The 19,425-nt window shown below is 35.6% G+C and overlaps 2 protein-coding genes across 2 annotated transcripts; both read left to right on the forward strand.

Annotated features, from left to right (window-relative positions):
• The first annotated feature begins 11,714 nt into the window (after positions 1–11,714).
• On the forward strand, positions 11,715–16,196 carry LOC140172918 (uncharacterized). The gene is made up of 3 exons (XM_025754502.2): positions 11,715–12,084; positions 14,163–14,260; positions 14,395–16,196. Exon 3 carries the CDS (start codon positions 14,409–14,411, stop codon positions 16,194–16,196), a length of 1,788 nt encoding a protein of 595 aa, XP_025610287.1. The 5' UTR covers positions 11,715–12,084; positions 14,163–14,260; positions 14,395–14,408.
• LOC112703168 (uncharacterized) lies at positions 15,269–19,060 on the forward strand. Its single transcript, XM_025754505.2, has 6 exons — positions 15,269–16,645; positions 16,722–17,127; positions 17,213–17,316; positions 17,590–17,927; positions 18,020–18,097; positions 18,741–19,060. The coding sequence occupies exons 1-4, from the start codon at positions 16,533–16,535 to the stop codon at positions 17,900–17,902; spliced, it is 936 nt and encodes a 311-aa protein (XP_025610290.1). The 5' UTR covers positions 15,269–16,532; the 3' UTR covers positions 17,903–17,927; positions 18,020–18,097; positions 18,741–19,060.
• The last annotated feature ends 365 nt before the right edge of the window (positions 19,061–19,425 follow it).

Here is a 19,425-nt window from a genome sequence, read left to right on the forward strand (position 1 = left end):
TAATATATAACTCAAATCTCATACATTTTACTACTTCTTTTTCAAAAATTTTCTTTCTAAGCTTAGTGGGAAATACACGAGACATCTTCTAACCATAAAAATTTTAAAAATAAACTACTAAAGCAAATAAATCCTAAGAGTGATCATAAAAGCCTAGAAAGGAAAACAAGAAATAGAATGAAATACTGAAAAATAGAAAGAAAGAGAGAATGAAACTCAACCACTTCAGTGCTGGTGGCTGCTTAGGCTGTGCTCTTCTGTGAAGATGATTCACCTCCCTTTGGTGCCATTAATGATAATATCAACCTAGAGCTCGCTCTGCAACACCAAACTTAAAAATTTTGCTTATCCTCAAGCAAAGAAAACTTGATCCCTTTTTGGCATTAAACGCCAGGACTGTTTGCCTCCTTCCTGGCGCTAAACGCCTTCCTACTCCAGGATGCTCTGTTCTTCCTTCTGAGTCCTCCTGTCCCTGTTCTAAGTACTGTGCCTGATCACAAACATTAGAAAAGCTAGGGAAACCATGAAAATTAATGTCAAATAAAAATTTACTAAAAGAATTCAAACTAAAGAAAAGTGAAATTAAAACAGAATTAAACTAAGGGATCTTATAGTTGGGTTGCCTCAGAACAAGCGCTTCTTTACCGTCACTAGCTTAACGGTTAGCTCCTTCAAGGAGTAAGATAGTCATAGAGGCTTAAATCCTCATCCCTTACTTAGAGTGTCTTTCCTGTGCTCTCATAGATAAACTCAATATGCTCAAGGGACAGGATCCTGTTTACTGTATGAGGTAGGACTGGGCTTGCAGTGAATACCACCCTCATCCCTGGTGAGAAGATTTCAGTAGGGATCTTTCTATTTCTCTATCCCCTAGGCATCTTCCTCTTGGGACATTTCTCCTTGGTCAATAGTGCACACCCAACACCAAACTTAGGTTTGGTGTTGGGGGGAATTGAATTGGTTCCAACCAAGGGAGGAGGCTAAAACACTGAATTCTGTATGCAAGTACCTCCTTTGTCGGGGGGGGGGGAGGGTGGCGGAGGTTTATAAACTTTGAAAACCTTGTAGTCTTCATGTAACCTCAGTGCCACTTCGCCTCTCTTAACATCTATCCAGGTTCTTCCATTGGTGGCTAGAAACAGTCTTTTTAGGATGATGAAGTCATCTGTTTCTTCTCCTTTGTCAAGTATCACAGAGTCTGCTGAGAGGAATAGCTCTCCAACCTTGTATAGTACGTTCTCTACTAGCCCATATGCCTGCCTTAGAGACTTGTCAGCCATTTGCAGGGTTATCCTTATTGCTTGTGCTTCTTGGATTCATAGCTTTTCCATTATAGACAGAGGCATTAGATTCATACTCTAGCTAAGATCAACAAGGCTTGTCAAAGGTAATATTTCCAATAGTAAACAGAATTTGAAAGCTCTCTGGGTCTGGCATCTTTCTTGGTAGCTTATTTTGAATTAATGTACAACACTCCTTAATCAGGACCTTTGTTTAATTTCGCTTTAAGGCCTTCTTTTCAGGGGGTAAGCCCTTCACAAGTGCAGCAAAGAGAGGTCTTTTACTCTGAAACCTCAGCAAAAGGAATATTGATTTGAAACTTCTTAGAGAATTCTAAGAACTGTGAGTGGTTCTCATCATTGGTCTCTTTTTTTGGGCTTTTGAAGGTGTGGTACTTCAAGCTCCTGTGCCACCAATCGGGCGTGTAGCAATGTCCTTTCAATCTCTTCTTGATCCTTTTCTTCCTTCAATTCCTTAGCAACATACACCTCTTAGACTTGGCCTCCTTGATAAAGACCACAATTCCATCTCCTTTCAAGGTCTTCTTCCCAGAGAGCAGCAGGCTTTTTACGAAGGCCCTATAGGGAGGCACCTCCTCCAATAACTCAACAAGAGGGATATTGTACAAGAACTTAATGAATTTCTCACCCTCGATCTTCTCTTGTGACTTTTGAGGGTGTACTTTAATGCTCTTAGCATCTTCTAGTGTTTCTATTTGCTCTGATCCTTTAGCAACTATGGTCTTGCACTCTTCTCTTTGGGTAGGCACTATGTTACTGGAAAGAGTGTTAGGAGGTCTCTGAAATTTCTGGGGGTATGGCAATTTGGCTCTGTACTCTGGGGTCTTGGGTAATGCAAGATGAGTGTCCAGAGTGACTGAGAATGTGTTGTTAGGGTGCCTGGGGGAACATCTTTTGAATTGATGTCTATTGCCCCCTCTCTGGGCGTTCAATGTCCACTCTACTCCCTCTTGGGCGTTCAACTTCCCTTCTGCCCCCTCTTGGGCATTATGTGCTTTCCCTGACACTCTCTATCTCTGCAGTTTCAACTTCCTGAGCTCCCTTCCTTACTGGAGTCCTCTCAGATAAGTATAAGTACTGGTTATTGGCAACCATCTCAATGAGCTCATCTGCCTCTTCGGGTGTCTTTTTCATGTGCAGAGAACCACCTGTAGAGTGATCCAATGACCTCTTGGCCATCTCAGAGAGACCTTCATAGAAGATGTCTATCTTGATCCAATCTAAGAACATATGGGGGGCATTTCCTGAGCATCAACTTGTACCTCTCCCAAGCATCATAGAGGGACTCGCTCTCTTCCTACCTAAAGGTCTGAATGTCTGTCCTTAGCTTAGTCAATCTTCGCGAGGGAAAGAACCTGTTCAGGAACTTGTTGACAACCTTATCCTAAGTGTTCAAACTCTCCTTGAATTGGGCGTCAAGCCAATCCTTTGCTTGATCCCTCACAGCAAATGGGAAGAGTATTAGCCTGTAGACTTCAGGGTCCACCGCTTTGGTCTTCACAGTATCACAGATCCACAGGAAGTTAGAGATGAACATATTAGGGTCTTTGTGTGGAAGTCCCTGAAACCGGCAATTTTGCTACACTAGGATGATAGTTCTGGATTGACCTTAAAGTTAGCTGCTCGAATAGGAGGCACACTAATACTCCTTCCATAGAAATCAGGAGGCGGGGCTATGTAAGAGCCCAGAGTTCTTCGAAGTTGTGCATTCCCATTTGGATCCATAGTGAACTCTCCTTGTTCCTGCATACACAAATAAGAGATAAAGAAAAGTAGGAGTCTCTATGTAAAAGTCTAGAGAGCTCCTAGTGAGATATCCAGAAAATAAGATATAAAATAAATTAAAAAAGGTTTTTAAACTAAAAAAATTCGAAAACAAGAATGAGAAACTAACTGAAATTTTCGAAAAAAAGTTAAAGGGAAAAACACTAAAAGGTACCAAACTTAAAATAAAAAATTAATTGGAAATAAATAAAACTAAAATAAAATATTAAAAAAATAAACAATTTCGAAAATAACAAAAAAATAGATTAAAATTTCGAAAACTAAGAGGTCAAGACACAAAAAATTTTGAAAATAAAAAGGAAGACACTAAAGGGACACCAAACTTAATTTCTGAAATAAAAAAAATAAATAAGAACTAATTTGAAAATTAAAAGAAAGGGGTTTAAAAATTTTTGAAATTCAAAAAGAAAGAGAAAATATTAAAGAAACACTAAACTTAATATTTGAAATTAAATGAAAATAAAATAACTAAAATAAAATTTGAAAATCAAGGAAAAGATAAACAAGATAAAGATTGAAAATCAAGAAAGATAAATAAGATAGGATTCGAAAATTAAAAATAAAATTAATTAAACCAAAAAGAAAATCACTAATGGGACACTAAACTTAAAATTTAAAATTAAATAAAAATAAGATAAGGGAAAGATGAATAAGATAATAATAAAAAATTAGGAGAAATAAATAAGATAAAATTCAAAAATAAAAAAGAAAAGTAATTAAATAAAATTAGTAAAAATACTAATCTAAGCAATAAGAAAACTGGTAGTTGTCAATCACGAACAATCCCTGACAACGACGCCAAAACCTTGTGCGCGAAATTTGAACTCGCACAACTTTACCGGCAAGTGCACCGGGTCATCCAAGTAATACCTCAAGTGAGTGAGGGTCGATCCCACGAGGATTGTTGGATTGAGTAAGCAATAGTTATCTTGCTGGGTTTAGTCAAGCAAACAGTAAAAAGGATTGTTATTGAGAATGCATAAAACAAAGCAATAAAGAAAACAATTAAAGGTTTGGTGAAAACAATGGTGAGAAAACAGTTAAGGTCTCAGAGATGTTTATTTTTCCGGATTAAAACGTCTCACCAACTATTTTAACAATAAGTGATTCATTCTATAGCAAACCATAAGTAATTAAACCCTAATCTCTTAGTGATTTAATCTCCTCTAATCCTCATCAAAAGCCACTCTCGTGGTCCTTCAATTCAGATCAGAGGAACGACCATACCAAATACCCCCATATGACACTAATCCTTATCCACCATACCAGCCACCATATGAACCACACTTAGAACCACCACCTCGATATACACCATCTCCATATTCTTATCAAGAGGAACCACCTCCGTGTTATGAGCCCTTTTTCCCAACAAATGAACCCTCCTATCTACCCCAAACCTCCATGGAGAACATACTTACCTCTCTCATTGGTCTCACCTCTAAACTCCAAAATCTTACATCCCACATGAATCAATCCTCTACCTCGAATACTCAACCCTCAAGCTCTAGTGCACTTCCTTTTCAACCACATAAGGATCTCTCCATCCCATCACCACCCTCCATGGGAGAGCACCCACATCCATCAATATAAGAGTAAGATGATCCCAATTATACTATGGACATGGAACAAGAGAGAAGGGATCGTCTTAGGAACGCAATGGATCAGTTGCACGCAGCCTTATTTTCCAGAGGAGCAACAGGAGGCCCAAAATGTGGAAGTAGGAGAGACTCTTGAAGATGAAGGAGTAGTTGAAGGGAGTTGTCATGAAAAGAAAATCATTAAGGAGGAGTACGATTTTTACTAAAACAACTGGACAAAGCCAGACATATAGAGGAAAAGGAAGTGGTTGAAGATTTAGGAGATGTGGAACCTCCATTTGAACCTCAAGTCATGGAGTCTCCTTCCAAGACGGTTGCATTTGATGTTGAGGAGGGTGTACAGCCTCCAAGGCATGTCATGGTTGAAGACTTGGAAGAGGTTGATCAACAGATGGAGATTCAAGAAGAAGAAGCACAACCTCCCATGCCCTTGGTAAGCAATGAAGAAGGGATTGAATTGGAAGAAAGCTACCAAAAGGAAGCGGTAGAAATTGAAGAAGCTTACAAAGAGGTGGAAGAATTCAAAGAAGAGCACAAGGGATTGGAGCTTGCAAGATCATCAGAAACACCTCCCTCAAAGCCATTACCATCCAATACAACATTCAAGTGGGTAAAATTCTTATCCTTAACCTTTACTTTTCCACTTGAATATGGGCTACTAGAGACGGATGGTCAACTTAGAGCTCTTTGTGGCATTGAGAGTAAGAGGAAGATGGTTAGTGGTAGGAGTTGTCCTGCAAGGTTCAATATAGTTGCATGCTCCAAGTTGAAATGCAAAGGTTGGTGTCGAGCTCGATTGAATGGGTCTAGGAAGTTGTTTGGATGTTTCAGTGAGAATTCAAATTGGTTGCCACCCGAATGGAAGCCTGAAGATCAAGAAGAAAGGTTGATGACCAATAAGGTTTGGGACCCCGAAATACACCTCAACCTTCCTCAATCTTGGGGCCTTGTCACTTGTTTACATTTGCTTGGAAGCTTGATGTGCCTAGTTTGGGATCCCGGAGGCTACTGGAATTGCAAACATTGGTGGGGATTCCTGGATCAGTTCAAGCACAAGCCACCATGATAAGGAGCTCACCAAATGTCCAACTTACAATAACTAAAAGTGCTAGGTGGGAGACAACCCACCATGGTATGATCGTTCCTTTTCATTCTCAGTTTTCTTTTTATTTTTTTATTAGTGTTTATTCATTGATTCATTCTACATCTTCACATGCATTTCATATATATATATATAAAAGAGAGAGAGAGAGATCGACGCGCCAGCGCCTCATGCGCGTCCGCGTCCTTTGTGGATGTGAAATTAGGTTGGATGGAATAGAGAGTGGCGCGGGAGGTGGGCAAGAAGCATGCCTTAGGCACAATCCCATCCATGCGCACGCGTCCGCGCCCTTGGCGCGTCTGCACGCCTGAGGAAGTTGGCGTAAGCCTAGACTGACCAGAGAGTTGTGTGAGCGCGAGGCTGGACTCGCGCCAATGGCACAACTTGACCTACGCGTCCGTGTACCGGACGCCCCCGCGTCCCTCTCCTTCTGCGCAATCCGCACGGACGCACGTAGTACGCGTGTGCGTCGGTTGCGCCACACCACTATTTTTCACAAAAACCTTGCAATCCTTTATATATTGAACTTAATTGTCACACATAAACATGATTGTTATTTTGTTACATGTGATATTCATTGTTGCTATTGATGCTTGGCCTATACTTCTCATGCCTTTGCCTGCATGCTTTTAAACCTCTTGCATCTAGCTGCTCTAATATGCCTTCATTGACTTCAATTGATGTCCTATTTGCATGTAGTCGTGACCATGTATTTCAGACATTATCCTTTACCTTGGCATTGATTATCACTTGAACTTTCCTCCCCCCGGTTCTAGCTATTTGAATTACATGTCCCTTTCCTTTCCCCCTCTTTCAGGATGGCTAACAAGAAGGGTAAAGAGAAAGCCTCTACAAAGACACTGGCCAAGAGAGGAACAAAAAGAGCAGCAGCTGTCGCTCACAACCCCCGTCCACTTGCTCATCTCAGCATGCACCAAGGATGGTGCAATCTTTAAGTGTGGGAAGGTCGATAACGACTTTCGTGGGTTAGTTATTTCCTACTTCAACACTAATGCTTTATTTTCCTTGTTAATTGTTGCATTTGCATATTTGATTGCATGTTTGTTTGATTTTGTGCATATTTTACCACTACTTGGTTAAAGTAATAAGTTTCTTTTCAATACCCTATTTTATAACATTTCACTAATTTAAATTGAAAAATTGTGTTAAACTTATTTGAAAACTGTAAATTGGAACATGAATTATAGCTAAGAACACACAACCTGTGAGACTTGAGCTTAATTATATGATTACATTATTTAGCCATAAATTTTTATTCTTATGTGTTTTCTTCTCAATGATTGTAATTTATATTTTGTTCCATTCTATATGTCCATTGTTTAGTGTATTTACATGCTTGCATATGATTGAGGCCATCATTTGTTGTTAGCTCACTATCCCAAATAGCCTACCCTTTCAATCACCTTTATTAGCCATCTTGACCCTTTTAATCCGCGTTTGTTCTATATTTTACCACATCACTAGCCTTAAGCGAGAAAATAATTAATTACCCCAAATGAATCTTTGGTTAGCTTAAGTTAGAGATTGTGTGTCAATTAAGTGTGGGGAACTGTGGGAACTTGGGTTGATGAAAGTATATAGTGTTTCATTGACAAAATATTGAAAATTTGGGTACCTACTCATGTGAGACCAGAAAAATTAAAAACTCATGTGCATTGATATGTTATGTTTGCTTCCAAATAAAAAAAGAGAAAAAAAGAAAAAAAACCAAAAATATTCAAATAATTAAGTAAATAAGTGAATAAGGGGACAAAATTACCCCAATGTTAAGTTTAATAAACGATCAATGCATATGTGATAAAATTAAGGAAAAGTTGATACATGAGTATGTAATGCAAAAGTGAGAATTTTGGGTAGCTAGGCATGATTTTAGACTTACATAGAGTGTGTATGTGTATTAGGTGAGAGCTTAGGTTAATCAAAGATTCATATTTTAGCTCACTTGGCCATACATATATCCTCACCCTTACCTTAGCCCCATTACAACCTTGAAAAGACCTCATGATGTTTGCATTGGTATACTAAATATTTGTTGATTGATTAGATGAAGAACAAAGTTTTAGAAAGCATGACTAGAGAAGAGTAGAGTGAATTAACCCTAGACACTTGAGCGATTAGAGTGCATATACACTACCAGTGAGGGTTCAATGCTTGATTCTATGTTCCCTGCTTTCATGAGCTAGCTTCTTACAAGTTTACTTGTCTCTTATTGTGTGATTTGAATTAGTGGAATCCAATTTATGTTTGTCTTGGAGAATTTATTTACTTTTAACCAAGTAGGTAAAAAACATTTTTGCATGTAGTTACATTTATACAGATAGGTTGCATTTCATACATCCAACCATTATGCCTTCACTCTTATAGCTTATTTTGAGCTTAGCATGAGGACATGCTAATGTTTAAGTGTGGGGAGATTTGATGCACCACTATTTCGTGGTACATCTTGTGCTTAATTGAGTGGATTTTATCCACTAATCTCACACTTATTCATTGAAATTGCATGTTTTACATTTTCCTTCCTGATTTTGTGCTATGATTGAAAACATGTTTCTTTGGTCTTAATTTACAAAATTTTAATCTTTTCTCATTACCATTCGATGCCTTGATATGTGTGTTAAGTGATTTCAGGGATTACAGGGCAGGAATGGCTTAGAGGATGGAAAAGAAGCATGCAAAACTGGAAGGAATACAAGAAATTAAAGGAATTGCTAATGCTGTCAGCACTGACCTCTTCGCACTCAAATGGTCATAACATGAACTACAGAGGTTCAAATGAAGCGGTTCTAGTTGCGTTGGAAAGCTAACATCTGGGGCTTCACAACGATATATAATTTGTAATAGTTGACCTGGCGTTCAGGGATGCGCACGTGCAAAGCACGCGGACACGCGCATCTGTGAAATTCCCATGCGCATGAGTCGCGACCTGTACGTATCAGAAATCACCCCCAGCAATTTCTGGGCTGTTTTTGACCTAGTTCTCGGCCCAGAAAATATAGATTAGAGGCTAGGAGTGGAGCAGAATCATTCATTCAATCATACAACTTTCATTCACATAATTTTAGGTTTAGATGTAGGTTCTAAAGAGAGATGCTCTCTCCTCTCTCTTAGGTTTTAGGATTAGGATTTCTTCTTCTTCTCAATTCCAGGTTCAATGTTCTTTTAATTTAGTTTCTCTTTTATTTGTTTATGAACTCCATGTTAGATTTGATTTCTTTGTTTAATGCAATTTGAGGTATTTCATATTTATGATTTTAATTTAGCTTTTTACATTCTTAGCTTGTGTTGAGTAATTGGAGACACATGAGTTATCAAACTCCTTGTTGATTGAAAATTGGAATTCGTTGCTGATTGATTTGAATCCCCATAACTCTAGTATTTTCTTAGGAATTGACTAGGACCTGAAGAATCAAATTGATTTATCCACTTAACATACTTTACAAGGGTTTTCATGATAATTAGTTTACTTCCTTGTCATTTACATTCCTTGTTCAAACCTTTCAAAAACCCAAGAAAGATACTTTTCTCATAACCAATAATAACACACCTCCCTGCAATTCCTTGGAAGACGACCCGATGTTTACATACTTCGGTTATTAATTTTTACTGGGTTTGCTTTAGTGACAAACAAGTTTTTGTACGAAAGGATTCTTTGCTGGTTTAGAAGCTATACTTTCAACGAGACTTTATTTGTAAAATTCTAGACCATGCAAGAATCCGATCGTCAATGATCTAGGTGAAAATTAGAAAGTATTTTTTCGGAAGTCTCAAAATCTCTAAAATCTTAACTCTCTTAGTCATATTACTTTCTAAATCAGTTTTGCTTACTCTTGTTTAATTCTCTGTTTTTATGCTATTTGTTATTGAAATTTTTTTATTTTAATTGTCTAACTAGAATAATCAATTGATTATTGTTTACTTAATCCGTTAGTTCTCGTGGAAACGATAACCAATTTCGGTAGTATTATTTAGTACGACTTGGTACACTTACCGATCGTTTGTAGTTTTATAAAATTCGCATCAGCCGACACATTATGATTACTAACAATATTATTATTAACGAAATGGAACACTTATATAATTGAGAAGGGTAATGAGTAGTCCTCTCTATAACAAAATATTAAGTATAAAAATGCTATTAAATTCAATTTGTTTACTAATAGAACACTCAATACATATAGGTTATTATTATTTAAATCTCATATTAAAACAATCAAACTATTTTATTCCTAAAAAAGTGCTCAATGCATAATCGACATTACTATGAGTGTCTAATTAAGTTGCTAAAAAGTTAAAAACATGAATTACATTGATAAACCACTATTTTATGGTTTATATTGTGTTTAATTAAGTGGTTTTTATCAAATTCTTGCCCACTTATTCATATGATTTACATGAATTTACAATTCCTTCCCAAAATTGTTCCATGATTGAAAACTTGCTTTATAGAGATCTTTTTATTGTGTATTTTAATTCTCCTTTATACCATTCGATGTCGTGATCCGTGTGTTGAGTGTTTCAAGCTTCATAGGGCAGGAATGGATTAGAGAATATAGAAGAAGCTTGTAAAAAGGGAAGGAGCACAAAATAAAGGAGACAACTAGCGGACAGCGACGCGCACGCATGGCTGACGCGTGCGGGCGAATTGGACAAAAATCATAGTGACGCGTACGCGTACCTGACGCATACGCGTAGATTGGAGTTCGCGTAACGATGCGAGCGCGCGCCTGACGCGCACGCGTGGAAAGGAAAATCATCAAATGACGTGTACGCGTGACATGTGCAATCTGCAGGAAATTCAGGAAACGATGGAGACGATTTTGGGCCGCGTTTTGACCTAGTTTTCGGCCCAGAAACACAGATTAAAGTCAAGGAATATGCAGAGACTCAAGATAGGAGATGATAATTAATAATTTTAGTTTTTAGAGGTAGTTTTAGAGAGAGAGAGAGGCTCTCTCCTCTCTCTTAGGATTAGGATTAAGATTAGGATTTTTATTAGAATTAGGATTTCATCTTCTTCATCACAGGTTCAATATTCCTTTTATTTATTTTCTCAATTTAGTTTGTGAACTCTTTATGTTTAGATTGATTTTCTATTTAATATAATTTGAGGTATTTTAGACTCATGATTGCTTTCTTCTATTTATTATATAAATAATTTAGATTTTTCCCTTTTGGCTTTGGTTGATTAATTGGTAACTCTTGAGTTGTCAAACTCATCATGATTGATAATTAATATCTTTGCTGATTGATTTAGATTCCTATAACTCTAGTCTTTTCTCAGGAGTTGACTAGGACTTTAGGTGTTAAATTGATTTATCTACTTGAGTTACCTTCATAGTTAGAGGTTGACTTAGTGGTAGCAAAAATATAATTCTCATCACCATTGATAAGGATAACTAGGATGGGATTTCCAATTCTCATACCTTGCCAAGATATTTTCTTATTATTAATTTATTTTTCTTGTCATTTAAATTACTTGTTCCTTTATTTCAAAAACTCAAAAATATACATTTTTCCATAACCAATAATAAATCATACTTCCCTGTAATTCCTTGAGAAGACGACTCGAGGTTTGAATACTTCGGTTTATAAATTTTATTGGGTTTGTTACTTGTTACAACCAAACGTTTGTACGAAAGGATTTTCTGTTGGTTTAGAAGCTATACTTACAACGTGATTATATTTGTGAATTTCTTTACCAACAGGAAATCCGATTCGTCAAAATGGCGCCGTTGCCGGGGAATTGCAAACGTGTGCCTTATTCACTACAAGATTTATATTTAATTGAGGGGGTTTTTTAGTAGAGGTTTTTAAAAACCTCCAAAATACACTTTATTTATGGCAATTTATAAGACCCCCCCTAATAGCTAATTTATAAAATTTAAACTATAACCCCAAAGAAAACCCCTCTTTTATGTGCGTTTTCAAAACTCATCGAAGTAGAGAGAAGAGAAGACAGAAGAGAATGGCTATGGACAAAACCCTAAGTTCTCCACCGATGTAGCTATCGTTGCCGTCGTCGGTCCGCCGCCATTGTAGTCGTTGGTTATGCCACCGTTGCCGCCTAAGTTGTTGCAGGAAGCTCATAACTCGAACCACCTCCTTTATCAACATTATGGTTTCAGATCTGGTGGCTCTGTAGCTATGATTGCCGCTGCAGTTTCCGCCGCCATTGCCGCTGCAGTTTTCGCCATTATTGCTGCTGTAGTTTCTGCGGTCGAAAACTTCTTAATCGAGCCATTGTTTCAAATCTATTTTCTCCTTCGAGTTGTCGCTGGTATTCTTCTTCTCCATATTTGACTTGTCTCTATTTCTCTGCTTCTTTGAAGTTCCAAATAAGCAACCAGCTTAGGTAATTATTCAAATGTGTTAAATCGGTGCTTAATACCGTACTTATTTCGACATTGAACCAATTGCCATTTGGTTATTATGTTAATTGGACTCATGATTATGGAATTTTACCATTGTGCGACGTCCTACAAATTGAAATGGAATTCAAAATGGAAATGGCTTGTCTGAATATGCTTGCATGCTTTTACTTGTTCATTTTTGCCATAGTTTCATGTTTTATCGAGATATTCTGCATTTCTTTGTACATTTTGATATGCTTTTACTGATTTTGCATTTCTTTGTTCAAATTGTTGAATAAATTGGTAAATTGCTGGGCTCATGATGGAAATTATCCGCATAAGGATTCCAATCACTTAATAATGAATATAAATATTATAGACAACTCCATTTGATAAAACTCTGTTGCCTACATTTTTTAGAATGAACGTGAACTTTTGTTCCTTGTGTGAAGGAAGTGAATAAGAATTTCTCATCTCAAAGTTACATTTTTATTATTCAATTTATTCTCTGTGTAATTTGTGGAAAAGATTAAACTGAAGCATACATGTAATTTCAATAATTTTTTTGCTTCTTCTGATAATTTCATAATGATATGTGGCCTATGATTTTCATTATATTCCGTTCTTCAAATTTGTTATATAAAAATTAAATTTAGAGGTTTCAAAATCTTTCCCCTTGTTAGATTCTCAATGTTCTCACTAGTGATTGAAACTTGTATTTGTTGTTTCTTATTGTTTTTTATTTTTACTGTTAACTACTAAATTTATAATGCTAACTTCAAATTAAACTCTACTTTGATCTGGAAACTATAGTTGCTTGCAATGCTAAATACTACAATCTATTAAATTTCTTTTTTATGCTTTTCATAACTCAAAGGCAGTGCTTCCCCTTGCTCTGTATGCTTTCTCTCTTATCTCTTCTTAACATAGATGCACTGTTTAGGGAAAACAGTACTATATATATGCTTAATTAAAACTATTTAATTTGAGGTTAATAGTTATAATATATAATAATCCTTCATATACCTTATTAGAATCCATACGTCTCATCATCATGGTTATCAAAGTAATGCTCCAATTCAAAATTGAAAAATCCCATGAAAGGGTTATAAGAGAGGACATACATGAAAGCATGGTGGGAGACTATACCACTTTTAACGTTAGGAATGTTATGGTGCAGACTCTATTTTATATATATATATATATATATATATATATATATATATATATATATATATATATATATATATATATATATATTTGTGAAAAATAAAATCTAACTTAACATATAATCTCAATCTCCAAGTATAGTCTTTTCTTTCCCCATTTCCAATGTTGAGAGATATAGTCTGTGATTACTTTGGTTATTATTATTTGCTTCTTTTAATTTCTTGTTTCAGAGATTAAATAAAAACACACGCTCAGCAGTTACCACTACTCTTGTTAAGAAGAGAAAATTAAGTATAATATAAACTCTCTTTTAATTAACTTTGTTTTTCTTCTTTTTCCTACCTAAGCTTCCTTCTCTTCTATTTTCATCTCATCTGCACACTCAATTTATAGTTATCTATAATTACTGATGTTGACTTTTCCAAAGATGCAGAAGCTTTTGTTGATGGATCTTGAGATCTTCCTTTCTTGAGAGCTTCCTCTGTTCTGTTGCAACTTTTTTACTGGTTTTACTCTAGATGCATTTAACTTGATATATCTATCATTTTTGTTTCTCTTCTTGATAAGCTCACCTATGTTTGTGCTAGTTTTAGTACATTAGTAACTTGAAGTAGATTACTAAGATTTATTTTGAATTAGGTCAGAAGTTTTACCACAATTTCTCTTAGGTTTAGTCCTTATAGTTATATCTATAAAGTATTAGTTATTTACCTTTGCAAAGCGATAATGTGTAGTCTGTTTCAATTATAACTAACTATTAATTATTCTCTTTCATTTTTTTATTTTTATTTTACAAATTAAACTCACTCATGGATTTAATTTCTGGTTTTATTAGGCATTTGCTTGGATTTCTTCTGTTTCTGGGATTAAAGTGGGTACTGGTTTTTCTCTCACCAGTTTCTTGTTATTGCTTTTGAACAAGCACTTGTTGAGGTAAGATAATAATTATATCCTATTTTGTTTTAAATATGTTAGAAGTCTATTATAGCTTTGTAGTTTATTATCTTAGAAATCCCATATATATTTAGTAGTACACATGTCTAGTAATTATTTTTTCCTACTTGAAGTTTAACTAGCAACAATGGATAAATCGTGGATTGCTAAGCCACGAAACTCATATGAATATATAGTTGGTCTAGAAAACTTCTTAGATTTTGCATTTCAACATGGAGCAATTGGGAATAGTAAGATAATATGTCCGTGTCCAAGTTGTGGGTTTCGCAAATGGCATGCTCGAAAAGATGTTAGAGATCATTTACTTTACAAACCATTTCCTAAGAATTATGTTGTATGGAACTTTCATGGCGAGAAAGAAGTAACCAAATTCTCAACAAGTGAACATGTCATGCGCGAGACATTGGCAACTGAACATCCCCTAGATAACATGGTAAATGATGCTTTCGGGATACATATGGATCAGGAGAGTGGTGAAGATTCAGGCATGGAAGATTTTGTAAACGATGAGCTAACAAAAAATCGCAGAGACTTTGATGAGTTTCTCAAGGAAGGCAATCAAAAGCTACAGGAAGGAAGCGACTTCACAAAGCTAGAATTCATAGTCAAATTGTATCATATTAAAGTCTTGTGTGGACTAAGTGACAAGGCCATTACCATGATACTTGAGTTGGTGAGGGATGCTTTTAGTTGTGTGAATTTGCCTACGACTTTTGATCAGGCAAAGAAACTAATTCAAAAACTAAGTCTTGACTATGTTAAGATAGATGCTTGCCCCAATGATTGTATGTTGTTCGAGGATGAAGACCCAAACAACATCCAACAAACATGCAGTTATTGTGGTGCTTCTAGGTGGAATTCTAAGAAGAAGAAGAAGAAAAAGCAAGCTGCCAAGGTTTTGAGATACTTTCCGTTGAAACCAAGGTTGCAAAGATTGTTCATGTGTCGTAAAACTGCAGAGCATATGTTATGGCATGCAACAGCGAAGGGAGAAAATGACAAAATGGTGCATCCAAGGGATGGTGAGGCGTGGAAGACTTTTGATTTAACACATAGAGAGTTTGGATTGCAACCTAGAAATGTTCGCTTAGGACTTGCTAGTGATGGTTTTAATCCTTATAGATCAATGAGTTCTACTCATAGCATTTGGCCTGTGTTTCTGATTCCATATAATCTTCCTCCTTGGATGTGTATGAAACACACTTCCTTTATCCTGTCAATGGTTATACCTGGCAAGCATAGTCCCGGAAATAATATTGACATATATCTCAAACCACTTGTCAGAGAGTTAAAAGAATTATGGGATGAAGGTATGGAAATTTATGATGCATCAGAACATAAAATGTTTAAGATTCATGCAGCTCTTATATGGACAGTTAGTGATTTTACTGGCCTAAGCATGCTCTCCGGATGGAACACATATACTGGTTTGGCTTGCCCAACTTGTAATTTTGATGCAAAACCTTGTTATCTTAATCATAGCAAAAAATGGTGTTATATAGGTCATCGACGTTTTCTTGGTAGACAACATCGATTCAGATTAAGTAGAGTTCGTTTTGATGGACACACAGAAGAACGTGATCCCCCAACTATATTATCAGGATCCAAAATTCTGGCACAAGTAGAAAATATTGATGTTACATTCGGGAAGAAAGAAAAGTTGAACAAGAAAGGAAAAAGAGGTAGGCAAGCAACTATGCAGTGGAGAAAGAGAAGCATCTTTTTTGAACTTCCATATTGGAAAACCAACTTGTTGCGTCATAACCTTGACTTTATGCACATTGAGAAAAATGTATGCGATAATATTTTGTATACTTTGCTCAATGAGAAATCTAAAACAAAAGATAATCTCAATGCCCGAAAAGATCTACAAGTCATGGGAATAAGGCGTGATCTTTGGCCAAATGATAATTGAAAATATCACCTTGCTTTGTATTCACTAACACGAGATGCTAAAAAGGTCTTTCTTGCAACTTTGAAGAATGTTAGAGTGCCCGATGGTTACTCAAGTAATATATCTCGATGTATTGATGAGGCACAACAAAAAATCATTGGACTTAAAATTCATGACTGTCATATTTTGATTGAGCAGTTGCTTCCACTAGCAATCCGTAATGTGCTGCCAAACCAGGTTACCTCAGTTTTGATAGAGTTTTGCTCATTTTTTAGAATTCTCTGTGGTAAGAGTCTAAGTCGTACAGAACTTGATAAGCTCCAAGATCGCATTGTGATTACTCTTTGCCATTTGGAAATGTTATTTCCTCCATCATTCTTCACTGTTATGGTGCATCTAACTGTCCATCTTGTTGAGGAAGCAAAACTTGGGGGGCCAGTCCATTATCGATACATGTATCCTATCGAAAGGTACAATAATGCTTTCCCCTTTTAAAATAAAAATCATTTGATAAAATTGTAGTACATTGACAATTTATCCATGTAGGGAATTGGGACACTTGAAGTCCTTTGTACGAAATAAAGCACATCCAGAAGGTTCTATTGCTGAGGGTTATTTAGCTGAAGAGTCTCTTACTTTCTGTTCTCGGTATATTGACGACATGGAGACTAGATTTAACAGGCCTAGTCGTCTTTGTTATGATCCCCCTTATGAAATGTCTTCAGTCTTGCCCAAGTTAGGTACTCCACATGGAGGTCATTCAAACTTCAATTTAACTAAAATAGAGAAGTTGCAAGCTTGTCGTTATGTGGTTTTCAATCGCGAAGGTGTGAAACCATATATCAATGCCTTTAGAGACCACATTAGGAGAACTTCAAAGGGAAGAAGACTCTCACCTGCAGAGATAGAAAAGAAAGTTAATAAAGATTTTGTTGATTGGTTTCAAGCATTGGTAAGTGAAAATTCATATTTTATAAAGTATACATTGTATATTAGTTAACTAAATAATCTTGACTGATACTTTTTATTTATTTCAGAGTGTGAATCCAGATAATCCATACGAAATGTCAACTGATATAAAGTTTCTTGCACGAGGCCCAATGATGAATGCAAGGAGATTTTCTGTTTATGACATCAATGGGTATAGATTTCGAACTTTGACTAGAGAATTTGGTCTTAAGACACAAAATAGTGGAGTATTCTTAGTCTCTAACACACCCTGCATTGCAAGTATTGTTGATAGAAATATGAGACAAGCAAATTTGCCATATTATGGCAAGTTAGAAGATATAATTGAACTTAACTACCATGGACAATTTGCTGTTGTTCTTTTTAAATGCAAATAAGCTGACACTACTAGGGACAGAGGCTATAAAAAGGACCATTGGAATTTCAATTGTGTCAATTTTGATAGATTAATTCACACGGGTGAGCGTGAGGAACATGAACCTTATATTGAAGCATCTCAAGCACAAATGGTGTATTATGTTGATGATATGGTAAATAAAGGGTGGAGTATTGCTGTGCATGTCAAGCCAAGGGATATGTATGACATGGGTCAAGGAAATGAAGATATAGTGTACCAAAATGAGCCGTATCAAGAGCAAGAACTTGAACAATTATTTGACCCCAATAATGAGTACATCCAATTAGCTACCAATTTATTAGATAGCGATGCTATTGAAGATAATGTAGCTACTAACTTGGCAAGGGATATGTTTGAATGAAAGTTTGTACAAAATTTTACCAAAGGTAACGTTTTATGCTTTTTATTTATTATGTGCTTGACATTTTACCAAAGGTTGATGATGTTATTAATTAATAATATTTATTTATTGGAGCAGATTTCATATGGAAAGACAACCACTAATAATAATTAGTAGAGGCAGAGCTTTGTACTGAAGTTGGAATTGTTACCAGAGGTATTATTATCACTATTACCCTTTTTAATTCATAGTATTTGTTGCTGTTGAGATTTTTCTGTGTGCTGCATGCATTTGTTATTTAATTTGAGTTGCTTATTGGGACTTGGATGAATCCTTGTGTTGGATCAATGGCTGCTGAAAATGAGACGAGTGTTAATTGCAAGAGGGCTACATGCAAGATGAGTAGCAGCACCATTGCTGCATGTTGGAGGTTGTATTTTCAAAATGTTTATTGCAAGATTTGGAATTCAATGGTTGATGCCTGAGGATATATATATGTGTGTGTGTGGATAATGATGATTTCTTCTTTGACATTCTTACTCCATTCTTCATTGAAAAGTATTGGCAACTCTAAAATAGCTATATGTATGCGGGGTATTAGAATGAAAACAGTAGTTAATAAATCAAACAAGCTTCTTTTATTTATTTATTTATAATTTTGTATTTAGGATGTGCAATTATTGTTATTTTTTTAGCAAAGTCCATCTTGAAAATAGTAGTTAATAAATCAAACAAGCTTTTTTATTTTTTGGAGTGATTTTAGGGATTTAAATACTTGATTTTGATGCACTAAACTAAATTAAAAACCGATTGAAAATGTGAACAGCTATTGATTCCAATTATGTGACTGTTTTTGTAGATATACTCGATGGCTCATGGACCATGACTATCACTATCAGTCGCCATGCCCAAAAAGAAAAAGGCATAAATTACAGGCTTGTGGATGGTGCTAATTCTATGCTACTGTTTTTATATATTAGATGGTGCTACTTCTATGCTATTGATTTTATTTTGAGGCTTTTATGTAATTAGATGATATTGAAATATTAAAGTTGTATTATTTTACTTTTTAAAGAAAAACAATAATAGTTATGTAGAACAATATTATATGGAATTGTGTTTGGAACTATTGACATTGAGAATATTTTTATATATAGAGTTATATCTTATATTGAGAAATTGTGTTATAAAAGATTTAGTTTTTAAATTTTGATATTAAAAAATAAATTTCTAATTGAGAGTATATGAATGAGATGAGATTAATGAATGATTTGTAATTAAAAATAAATAATTAATTACAGGATTTGTGGAGGTTTGAAAATCACACAAAATAGTTAATTCTTGTTAAATTAAAAAATCAATTTGTGGGGGTTTTAAACTGCCACAAAGGTGATTTAAAATCGTCACAAAAGTCTAATATAAAACCCCCACTAAACACTCACAAAACCCCCACTGAATAGATTGTGGAGGTTTTTAAAAACTCCCACAAAAGACCTCGTGGCACCTCAAATTTTGGGGGTTTTAGAAACCCCCACAAACCATTT

Source organism: Arachis hypogaea, chromosome 7 (genome assembly GCF_003086295.3).
Source record: "Arachis hypogaea cultivar Tifrunner chromosome 7, arahy.Tifrunner.gnm2.J5K5, whole genome shotgun sequence".
In the NCBI taxonomy this organism is placed as follows: domain Eukaryota; kingdom Viridiplantae; phylum Streptophyta; class Magnoliopsida; order Fabales; family Fabaceae; genus Arachis; species Arachis hypogaea.